We start from the raw sequence: 12368 nt of genomic DNA, 5'->3' as shown, positions 1-12368 counted from the left end.
ACTTGAAGAATAATAATTTATCACTAGTGGTATGGAACACATCAAACTTCAGATTTGTTCAAGACGTATTTCTTGATTACTTATTTTAGGCAAGTACTCTGCTATGCACCATTGTTACAAAAGCGATTAAGATATAATTCATGGCTGGAAGGAGCATACGGTTTTCACAGGGTCAGGGTAGGGAGGTTTCAAGATATGTAAACATGGTAGGTAACTCTTTAGAGTTGTGACAGCGCAGAGAGAAAGGGCATCTAACCCAGCTTGGGAGTTTCAGAGATGGCTTCCTGGAGGAGCTGGTACCTAAACTACATCTCAATGGGAGTTAGGTTGAGAAGTGGTCAGAGGGCATGCTGGGCAGAGAAAATGTCAGAGAGGGTTGACATAGCATGGAATGAGCAATTTAGTTCCAGTAGATTCCATAGAAGATGAAGTGGAAGAGCTTAGTCACACAGACCCTGTACGCATGTGCTAGGAGCACGGGCTTTCTAGTCTAGGCACTGGGGAGCCACAGCAAGGTTTTAAGCATGAGAATGATACAGCCAGGTTTTCACTATGGAATTCACACTCTGAGGCAGAGAGGAAAATGGACCTAAGAAGCCAACGCAGGGAGGCCAATCAGAAGGCTTCTTCAATGGCATCAACCAGAGATGAATGAGGGATTAGAAACAGGGTACCTCAGCAGGAGGGCTGGGGGAAGAAAACTAAAACAGATTTAATAACTATTAAAGAGGTAAAACAAACAGCTTTGGGGAGTGATGAAGATGGAAGAGTCTAGGATGAATGGTGATGTGACTAGCTGAAAATAAGAGGAAGTGTTCTTGGAGAGAAGAATGTGATTGATAGGAAACTCAAAGGAGGAATTCCAAAAATGTTTTTGGGCACAGGCAGGATCCTTGAGGAGACAACACCCATTGGGTCATAAAAGAGCCATTCACTGGGAGTAATCTTTAGGGTTGGTGTTGTAACATCAGTTTGACAAAGGAGTTCTATTCTACAAGCATGTCTTTTATTTCTCTTTTGGAAAATAAAGTGGGCCAGAGGAGCTAGTGAGAACTGGAGGGGGAACTTAACAAAGGCTCTCATTCTGTTTGGAGACAGAAAGAGTTTTCTGAGTTCTTACTGAGTTTTCTGAGTTCTTACTGAGTTTCTTACTTTCAGATGACTTACTGTTGAAATCTGTTTGACTTCAAACCACTTGAGAATCCCAGGGAAGGTATAGGCAGTCGTATACGTGGTCCTTTCAATCCACATGGTCTGGTGGAAGGAAGGAAAGTAGGAAATGGTGGTCAGTTCTCAGGCAAAACAGCAAAACTCCCAGGTTTATGATATTCTCTTTTTAAAATTTTTTTAAATAAATAAAAATTAAAATTATTTCATATCAGAGCATACTTGATTTAGTTTCAGGTGTACAGCAAAGTGATTCAGTTATACATATACATGTATCTATTCTTTTCCAAATTCTTTTCCCATTTAGGTTATTACAGAACATTGAGCAGAGTTCCCTGTGCTCTACAGTAGGTCCTTGTTGGTTATCTAGAGATTTTATTTTCAATGCCTCCTTAGTGAATGGGCCATACTTTCTCCCAAACTTTAAGGATTCTAAGTGTTTAAAGCAGAAAGGAATTATCTATTGGGGCTCCGTCACCCTTTTTGATGGGAAATTTGAGGTCCAGAGAGGTGTGACATGCTCAAATCAAGGTCATGGTGGTGGCAGGCCCAGGAGTGGAGCCCAGTTCCTGGATCACTAGTCTAGAGTTTTCCACTGAGACAATAGTCTGCTGACTAGGTAATAAGCACACGGAAACTCTATCTCCAGGGCTGCCATCATTTCTGCTGTAGATGCTGGTTGAATGGAAGGCCTCCATTTTTGATGTCCATTTCATCTTGTTTTAGAGGATGAACGTGGTGGACTCACAGCAAACTCATTGTCGGGATCCTTTTCTCCTTTCCGGAACGGCCGAGAATATCTGAACTGCTGTACTTCATTGGCTCTGTAGTAGCTGGGAAAGACACAGCCATATGCTTTCATTTCTTTCTTACAACAAGCACTGCTCCAACAAAACCTGAGACACATCTTACATGGACTGAGTCTTATCCACTAAACTACCTCAAAACTGACATAGTCTCCACGATGAAGGCTGGAGATGATGCAGAATTTGATTTTTTTAAAACTTTTTTGGCCATGCCACATGGCATGCAGGATCTTAGTTCCCCAACCAGGGATTGAACCCGTGCCGCCCTGCAGTGGGAACATGAAGTCTTAACCACTGGACTGGCAGGGAAGTCCCCGGAATTTGATTTTATTGCACATCTTAGTTTTATTATTGATGAATCTATCTCACAGCTCACAATTTTGAAAGGCATATGGATTTATGTCCGTGTTTGTGATCTCATTTGCATAGTTTTCTAACAGTTCTATCAATCCTAGTAGCATTTTAGCTTCTCAGGAGAAGGAATTCAATCATAGGGGAACTCACTGATTGAAGGCCAGGTGAGGTCAGTCGCTACTGGCCAGTGAATCCTTCTGAGTGGAAAAAAGAACTAGGGGATCTGAAACCTAAGAGTGAAATTCTCAATTTCCTTCCCTCTGCTTAAAAAAAAAGAAATCTCCAAACCCCTTGAGTTACCAAGCTCTCATCTTATACTGGAAATGGAAGGGACAGTTGTTATGGTCTGAATATTTGTCCCCCCAAATTCATATATTGAAATCCTAATGCCCAATGTGATGGTGTTAGGAGGTGGGCTTTTTGGGTGGTGATTAGCTCATGATGGTGGAGCCCTCATGAACGTGGTTAGTGCCCTTATTAAAAAAGAGGCCCCACAGAACTCCCTCATCCCTCCCACCATGTGAGGACACAGTGAGAAGATGATCACCTACGAACCAGGAAGAAGGCCCTCACCAGACACTGAAGCCGCCAGTGCCTTGATCTTGGACTTCTCAGCCTCCAAAAATGTGAGAAATAAATTTCTGTTGTTTCTAAGCCACCCAGTCTGTGATCTTCTGTTACGGCAGACCAAACAGACAAAGACAACAGGAGGTCTTCCAAACTCTAATGAATTTTGATAGACTTCTATATAAAGAAGTGTGTGAGACACATGGTTTAAAAAACAAACAAAAAAACCCACTTACTTTAAGATCTGCTCTGGAACTGGTTTATCTTTGTAGCTGGGCGGCAGGCTCATCACTGGCTTTACGGTGAAACACTGCATGTCTGAGGAGCTCGTTAAGGAAGGAAAAGGGCTGGGCCACTAAGCTGTCACGGCAAAAAGGACCACCTGTTCCTCCTGCTTTACCGATGGAAATGGTACCCACACCAATCATTCCTTTGAACCAAATGCCAGGACCGCATTGAAAACGGGCTTCCCTCAGATATTGCCAAAATGCCTTATTAAGTCATAATCTTGGGACATTTTTTGGTCAGACACGTGGCCAAACAACCTTGTCTTAGGGAAACAGACATTAATGAAATTTCAGGAAAACAGGTGACTAGCAATTATCTAAAACCATTTCTTTTGGACAAGCATCCCTCTGAATTAGCCAGATTCCAGAGCTCGGGCAATAGGAATTTCTTGTTATCTTTGGATACCACTTGTTTACCAAGTACCAGAGCCAGGCACTGTAATAGGTGCTTTGAATATGTCATCTCCAATAAACACAACAATTTCCAGGTGGATGTTATTAATCCCCTTTACAGATGAAGAATCTGAGGGTCTGAGAAAGCCCAGATCACACAACTGATAAATGAAGTCAGACGTCAAACCCAGCTCAGGGGGAAGGTCTCCCTCTCTCACTTAATGATCTGATCTTAGGCATGACTTTTTTTTGGCTTTACCAACAATGCTTCCAAATTTATAGCATTGAAACTAGAATTTAAGGCACTGGGTCTAGACCTAACATTCACTCCCCGTATTTCCCAACGTGAAGAGTGTCATCCACTGGCACCAGAATCACCTGGAGATTTACTCAAAATGCAGAATTAGAATTCACAGCTGCTGAATTAGAATCTCTCCATGGTGATTCTTAAGTATAATAAAATCTGAGAACCACTGGGCTATGCCTTAAGCTATTACAGCTTACAAAACGTTTTCACATAAATGATCTTTTTAATTTGATCTTCACAGAAATGCTATTAGATATTTGGGAGAAACAGAGCTCCCCTCACACTTTATAGATGAGAAAACCAAGGCCTGGAGAAACTAAGCAACTTGCCAAGGTAAATTGGCTATGCAGACGTGACTCTGGGACTCCTGTTTCTACATCCAATTCATGAAGACCTCTTTTCATCCCATCCCAAGGAGGCCCCGCAAGCATTTACTGAATCCCTACAACTGAAACAATTTTTCCCAGAAAACCTTTCTTTTCCAAGCATCCACTGTGTTAAGAGGCCACTCCACTCTCCTCTGAAAGGCAGGTCTGCCTACTGATCTATCATTGCTGTGTATCTTTCTATAGCTACTGACCAATAATTAATATAATAATTAATTAATTATAATATTTATAATTATATAATATATATTATATAATTAATTATAATTATTATATTATAATTAATACATATTAATTACAATAATTAATACATATAATTAATAATTAATACATATTGAACTTTTATTATGTATTTACCAGGCACTGTTCCTAGTATTTTACAGATACTCAATCTTTGCAAGAACTCCAAGGGGAAGAATGATCATCATCCCCACTTTACAGGTGAGAAAACTGAGGTACAGAGAAATTAAGTAAGTTGCCCAAAGTGACACAGTAAGTGACAGCACTGGGACTCGAACCCAGGCAATACGCTCCAGAGCCCTTTTTCTTATTTATCTACCATGCCACACCAGCTCTGTCTTAGCAACCTCTTTTAGAATACTGTTTACTTTTATAACATCTTCATTTTTAAAAAAGCATGCAATTGGTTTTTTGATGACATTATATGTTACCCAAAAAGAGCTACACCTCTTTATCCAGGATCCAGAATTCAGAACAGGAAGTCTATTCGCCTCAGGCTCCGCTTGTGGCTATAACACACATCCCTTCATATTCAACATTTGCTTCTCATCTCTCTCCTTTAGTTACATCATAGCCCTGAGCTAAGGACATTAGGTTCCCAAAGCTTTTACACAGAATGGGACACTGAGTCAGGATGGTTAAATGAGTCTGAGGCCAGGACCTATCGGCATGCAGGGATGGGATGGAACCCTCGGCTTCTCTGGCTGGGCTGGGGCTGCTGTAGGTTCAAGAGCCCCTGAGCCGTGACCCCAGGATGAGGATACGCTGCTTGGGGGAGGACTTGATGTCCTCTCCTGGGGGCGTGGTGCTGGCCATCTTCTCGGCGTTGGGAAACTGGGTCAGCAGCCGCAGGCTGAAGTCTTCTCGCCTCTCGTACTCCTTCCCCCGGTAGATGAAGATCTTGTTCTGCAGGTCAGGAGAGCAAGGGAAAGAATTAAATATGAAGAGTGAAGGGGCAACTGGGGAGCCTGGTCCCGAGGAAGCCGCTGTCCTCCCCAGACCAAGTGCAACGCCCCCACCACGTCCTCATGGAGCACCTGCTATGTGCCCCACAGTAACCATCACATCCGAAAGAGCTCACAGGTTATCTGTGGAGTTAAGTCACAGGCATGAAAATGCTTCACGCAGTGTTTCTCAGAGTACGGCCCAAGGATGACAACTGGTGTGCAAACAGCCTACACGGATCCACAAGGAGATAAGGAGTTTGCACCCTAATGGAAATCCAGGATGTTACCGGGCATGCTGTTTTAGTTTAGCTGATACTTTTCATGGCAAGAAATTCTCAATGAAGGAAGGAAGTACATTCATTTACTTTTGAGGTGCAAGCTCCTTTCTCATCATGATCCAGTAACAGGTAGGGAACCAGCGCTTTGAGCGGCACCGCCTAGAGAACTCGAAAGTACGAAGCGAATCAACACAACAGGTGAGACAGGAACAGAGAACAGGATTAACCTACAGCCGTCCCAAGCCAATCCTGGAGATCACCGTGGATGGCCACATTGAAGCCTCATAGAAAATAACTACCCTCAATACTAGTCTCTCCATTCCAAACTGCAGCTTTTTCTCTTTAATAAAATTAATAAAATTGGATGTTTTGAAAAGAAATTTTCTAGGCCCCAGGCATGGAAGAAATTCACCTCACAGCTGTTGCAAGTTCAAATGTCGCCATGTTTTGAAGGTTCCTGCTCCTCCGATGGTCACTCAGATGAGTACTTAGTATTTAAAGCCCACACGTGATCCTTTTTTAACTAAAATCTGGGCCCATATTGTCCTGTCAAATGTTTTTAAAAACCACTTGTCCATTCACACAACCAGTATGTATCGAGCAAATGAGATACGCCAGGCGCTAGGGACAGAACAGTAACTCTGCTCTGGTGGAGAGAAATAGAAAACAAGTAAACAAATAAGTAAGTAAGATAATTTAGATAACTTAAGTCCCTTGAAGGCAATATACCTTCTACGCTCAAAACGGAGGGCAGTGAAAATGGCCAGATCTTTTGGAATTGATGATAAAATGTTTCCAAGCCGGGAAAGATTTATGTGGATGACGCATGCATTATGCAATTTCTTCATTCAGGCAAAACTGTGGCGGGTTAAGGGGTCGGAGTATAAGAAAATGAAGTGTATGATGTGGACCATAACTGTGGAAGGAACCAGACAAGCAGAAGGTCAGTACAAAGCAGCTCAACCTGAAGGAAAAGGTTTCCAGGAGGACACGAGACTTGATTGGATGCAGGGGGAGGGGAGGGAGGGGAGGGGGGAAGGGAGGGGAGGGAGGGGAGGGGGGAAGGGAGGGGAGGGGAGGGGGGAAGGGAGGGGAGGGGAGGGGGGAAGGGAGGGGAGGGGAGGGGAGGAGGACAGCCAGGCATGGAAGTGAAAAGAAGAATAATAAGGCCCAAGGCAGAAAGTACAGAGTGCAGGTAGAAGAAACATCCTTGGATGAGCCGGAATCTGAAAGGCCTGGAAAGGTGGGTCAATGGTCCAAAGGCCTGGAAATTCACTGGAGGTTCTAGAAGGAGGGAGCAATGTGACGAAGGAGGAAGTGTAGTCAACCTAATCTATCCAACTGTAGGGATCCTTGGCAAAATCCTTGGGGGAAGGAGGAGCTACAGGGACTGCTGTTTGAGTCTTTGGTGTTTGGTAAAGAGCAAAGGGATGGGAGAGTCAATGAGGATTCTGAGGTAACGGCCTTGGACCAGGAAGAACAGTGATGTCGCTGACAAAAACAGAAGAGACGGAGGCCTGCTTGGGGTCAGGGGAGAGGATATAATCTTATACTGAGTTTGGGGAAACAGTCCGTAACATGCAAGGGCATTTAGGTTACATAATTCATGTGGATTCTCTACTTTTCAGTACACGCTGACAACACGTAACACCTACAAACGCCTGTACAGTTTATAAAGCACTCCCATCTGCTATTCATTTCATTCTCAAACCAGCCCTGCCATGTGGGCCTTATTTCCCTAACTTCAAGGTCAGAAAACCAAGACTTGGTGGTCATGTGATTGGGCCAAAATCACAGTCACTCAGCAGATGATTTAGACCCCAATTTTTCAACTTGAAAGTCTAGACTTCTTTGCGGTACGCGGGCCTCTCACTGCTGTGGCCTCTCCCGTTGCGGAGCACAGGCTCCGGATGCGCAGGCTCAGCGGCCATGGCTCGCGGGCCCAGCCGCTCCGTGGCATGTGGGATCTTCCCAGACCGGGGCACGAACCCGTGTCCCCTGGATCGGCAGGCGGACTCTCAACCACTGCGCCACCAGGGAAGCCCTGAAAGTCTAGACTTCTTGTTCTCACGGAACCACCGCTGTCCTCCAGTTCATAACCATTATTCCATGTGACACAATAATCATATGTAAAGTGTGCTAGCTGTCCATATCTTACCATGAACGATAGCAAATTTAAGACCAGAACCTACTGCAGACCCTCTACTCTTACTACTCCAGTCTCCCTTGGCCACCTTATCTACAACCAGTGTTAACGACACGTAAATAACCCAACTTTTATCTCCGGCCTAGAACTTTCCTTTGCGTTCCAGACCCATAGAGCAAATGTTTGACTCACGTTTTTTGGATGTTCCAAACCTACCTCACATTGAGTATGTCTAAAACCAAACAACCTATAAAGACCCCAAAGGGGGCTTCCCTGGTGGCGCAGTGGTTGAGAGTCCGCCTGCCGATGCAGGGGACGCGGGTTCGTGCCCGGGTCCGGGAAGATCCCACATGCCGTGGAGCGGCTGGGCCCGTGAGCCATGGCCGCTGAGCCTGCGCTCAGCAACGGGAGAGGCCACAGCAGTGAGAGGCCCGCGTACCGCAAAAAAAAAAAAAAATCCCAAAGGCCCTCTGCAATCTGGTACCCATAGCTCTCTGAGCCCGTTCTCTACCTGCCCTTTTGTTCATGCATCTCCAGCCTCATGTCTTTTGAACCTGCTGTTCTCACTGTCTGGCCCCCTCTTGAGAGCTGCCTGGCTTACTCCCTCACGTCTTTCAGGGTTTTGCTCAGGTGTCATTTTCTTACCGAAGTCTTTCCTATTCACTCTGTTTAAAATTGCAACTCCATCCCCACCGTCTGCCTCTCCATTCACCTTCCCCTGACGCATTTTTCTCTACGATACTTGCTGAGTGTCTACCCTGTATGAGGCGCTGTTCTAGGCCATCTGACACACTCAGATATTTATCTTAGTATTTATTTATTTGTCTCTCCAAGCCAGAACAGAAGCTCTACAATTTCAGGGATTTGGGTTTAAGACTCTGTCCCCTGGCCTATATTACAGCAAGGTCCATAAATATGGGTCTGCAGTAGGTTCTGGTCTTAAATTTGCTATCGTTCATGAAAAGATATGGATAAGAGCTCAATAAATATTTATTCAGTGAGTGGATTCATTCTCTCCTCCATGATTCTGCCCTTTCCCAGTGTTGCCATCTTAGTGGATGGATCCACTGCCCCGCCAATTATGCAGACCAGAGAGCCAGGAATCATTCTTACCACCTCCCACTTGCTCATTGCCATATCCCATCAATCATCAAATACTGTTACTGCGTCTCCATCACACTAATCTTTCCCTTCCTCTCTAAAGCCACCTCCCTAGGCCAACCTGTCATCTCTTCCCAGAACATCTGCCATGGTCTCTAGGGGCTTATCTACAAGCACGTCCCATCCATTCTCCATACCGAAGCCAGACGACCTTGCCAACACTGAAAAATCTACAATGGCTCCCTCTGCTCTCTGGATGCCAACAAAACACGCTATGTGGTCCCCAAAGCCCTGCACGCCCCTCCCACACTTCCTGCCTCATCTTCCCCGCTCACCCCAGCTCCCTCTCTTCCCACAGCACTCGTCTTCCACTCCCAGCCCCTGCCATGCCCTTGCCTGCTATTTCCTCTGCCTGAAGCGCCTTTTCCTATCCCCTTAACCTTCCTGACTCCCAGTTCACCTTTCAAATCCCAGCTGAAGCAGAAGTTCCCTGGGAAGTCTTTCCCGATTCTTAAAAAATTCAGGTATAATTGACGCATAGTAAAAATCTACCCCTTTTAGTGTAAAATTCTGCAGGTTTTGACAAACATAACCATGACCACAATTAAGAGATAGCACAGTTTCATCACCACTTAAAATCTCCCCATGTCTCTTTGTAGCCCAACCTTCGCCCCACCGGCTCCACTGACCAGATCCAATAACCACTGACCTGCTCTCCATCCCTATGGTAAGTGTTGGCTTGGCCAGAATGTCATATCAACAGAATCACACAGTATGTAGCCTTTAGGGTCTAACTGCTTTCTTTTACTCAGCACAATACATCTGAGATTCATCCCTGTGGTTACGTGTATCAGGAGTTTATTCCTTTTTTTCCTGAGTAGTTTTCCACTGCACGGCTGTCCCACACTATGCTGATCCCTTCACCAGCTGAGGGAGACATGAGCTGTATCCAGTCTTCAGTGATTATAAGTAACAGCGCTATAAACGATCACGTACGATTTTTACATGAACACAGGTTTTAATCTTACTTGGGTAAATACTCCTTGCTTAACCAACTCATCTAGCACAGAATTCCTGTCTCGGTCAGTTTCGATTTCATATTTGTTTGCGCGATTATTTAATTAACATCTCACCCATTAGGTTGTCAAATCCGTGAGAGCAAGGACCACATCTGATTATAATCAGCACTGTATCTCTAATGCCTGGCACACAGTAGGCCCTAAGCAAACAGTTATTGAATGAATGAACAAACTACTTCCTTACTAGGCGCTATAAGGAATGTATTTTCCTTTCCACTTTTTTCTTTCTTTCTTTTTTAATTAGGGGAAGGAAGATGGATAATATATATTTAAACATAGCTCAGCACTAACAGAGGCTTCTTTTCTGTGGGAGAAAATAAGAGGGGCTTTTTTGGGGGGGGGTTGCTTTTTCGATTGTAAAATCAGTATTACATTCTAAAAAAATCTGAGAAACAAGATAAACATGGTCCTTCTCATTCTTCCAACAAAACTGTTTTTATTTTTGTGAACCTTTTGCAGTCTTGTCCTGGGGATATTTGTTTTCAAACTAGCTCTAGCTGGAAATAAAATAAACAATTAGGTACATCAATCCACACTCTTCTCCCCCACCCCCACCCCCACCGGCTGACCCTCAGCAGACCAGCGGAGGGAATGGTTTTGTTTTTCCCTTTTTCATTCCACCTGGGAGAAGTCATTTTACAAAAGAACTGCCAGAATACCAGAGGTGGCCCGGGGGGGGGGGGCGGGGGGCGGTGAAGAGACCAGCGGCTCAGGAAGTGGTTTCCCTCCCTAACCTCCCACCGTGAGAACAGGGGTCTCCAGCTGCTAACAGGCTAGACCCATCTGGAAAAGAAATGAAGACCTTCCCTCCTGCAGACTGCAGGGCTGAATGGCTGGAGAGACCACCCTCAGGCTTCTTACCCGTAGGAAAGAAGGAAAGCCCTGTCCGTAGTAGCCAACAGCAAAGTATTCAGGCTGAGGCCTCATTGCCTTAATGATGTTCTCATAAAATGAGGCTCTTTTTTTCTGGAAAACAAAACAAGACATTCCATAGGGAGGTTACAAGGGCACCGCTGGAAAAAAAAAAAAAAAAAAAGCTCAGACTATTTGCTTTGTTGTTTCCCACGTAACAGAGAGAAATGAAAGGTCTTTGTAAAATATCTTTTGGGCCAAAGAATTATCCTTTCCCTGGATTGGTGGTTTTGGACCTGCATCTACGAATGGGCCCGGGAGGGTCTGGGAATCCTTGCAGTTATGTGTAGAAGGACAGATGTGTGTGCATTCACCTCTGGAGGGAGGGACAGTTTAGCTTTCACCAGTTTCTTGAAGTACATTCAGGACCCCTAAAAGGTTAAGAAGCACTTTCTGAGATTCAGGTGGGTGGCTGCACTGGAACAGAGAGACATATGAGGAAAGAGAGAACTTTCCAGTTCATGCAGGTGGTTTCGATTCAAGGCCTCGGTTCAGCTGCAGGTGCCCAGAAGGGGGTGGTGGTGTTCTATTTTTCGAATCCGGTACCACCCTTATTATTGTTTTTTTTGTAATTGAATTTTTATTTTATTTATTTTTATACAGCAGGTTCTTATTAGTCATCCATTTTATACATATTAGTGTATACATGTCAATCCCAATCTCCCAATTCATCCCACCCCCACCACCATCGCCACTTTCCCCCCTTAGTGTCCATATGTTTGTTCTCTACATCTGTCTCTATTTCTGCCTTGCAAACGGGTTCATCTGTACCATGTATGCGTTAATATACGATATCTGTTTTCCTCTTTCTGACTTACTTCACTCTGTATGACAGTCTCTAGATCCAACCACGTCTCTACAAATGACCCAATTTCATTCCTTTTTATGGCTAATGTTCCATTGTATATACTGGTACCACCCCTATCTTTAATGCTTCCTGTGGGGAGCGGTTTCCCAACCAGGGCATAGAGCGTCAGCCTTAAAGGAAGCAAAATAGGTAGCCAGACCTGGGGGGCTTTGATAGCTGTCCCTCCCACCATGGTTAGAGCCAAGGTGATTACTACACTACCTCAGTGAAGGATTCTATCACAATGTTTTCTTAGAGAGGTAACTTGTTACATTGCTCATGCCTCAGCTCAATTTAGTTTGTGAAATTCATCTGTGACTCTTTGCATGATGGCAGGAGCTGGTACCATACAGAGACAAATTCTTTTCAAAGTGATCTTGACAACTATCTCCTCCAATTATTACATGACAATGGGTGACCTGACCTTTCGTGACTCCTCCACTGAAAATCACCCAATGTAATATTGTGTTGCCCCCCCCCACTGGGCATGGAAAAGGTTATTTTTGTTTCGCTTTACTGTTTTGAAATAGGTGACCTGTGCCAACAGCCAG

General features: G+C 44.5%; 1 protein-coding gene across 8 annotated transcripts in view; it reads right to left on the bottom strand.

Annotated features, from left to right (window-relative positions):
* The window catches only part of LOC132523872 (dedicator of cytokinesis protein 5-like), a 112745-nt gene that overhangs the window by 25024 nt on the left and 75353 nt on the right, over window positions 1-12368 (bottom strand). For all 8 annotated transcript variants that reach the window (XR_009541680.1, XR_009541681.1, XR_009541678.1 and 5 more), the window contains 5 exons: window positions 10920-11024; window positions 5272-5413; window positions 3131-3212; window positions 1916-2000; window positions 1168-1254 (listed from right to left, as the gene is read on the bottom strand). Coding sequence is in view for 4 of the 8 variants with exons in the window: in XM_060155687.1 (XP_060011670.1) it covers window positions 1168-1254; window positions 1916-2000; window positions 3131-3212; window positions 5272-5413; window positions 10920-11024 (501 nt within the window). In the remaining 4 variants the exon portion in view is untranslated. The remainder of the gene's footprint in view (window positions 1-1167; window positions 1255-1915; window positions 2001-3130; window positions 3213-5271; window positions 5414-10919; window positions 11025-12368) is intronic.

Source organism: Lagenorhynchus albirostris, chromosome 7, assembly GCF_949774975.1.
Source record: "Lagenorhynchus albirostris chromosome 7, mLagAlb1.1, whole genome shotgun sequence".
Classification (NCBI taxonomy): domain Eukaryota; kingdom Metazoa; phylum Chordata; class Mammalia; order Artiodactyla; family Delphinidae; genus Lagenorhynchus; species Lagenorhynchus albirostris.
The sequence above is the reverse complement of the archived record's forward strand: the minus strand, read 5'-3'. Positions and strand labels throughout refer to the sequence as shown.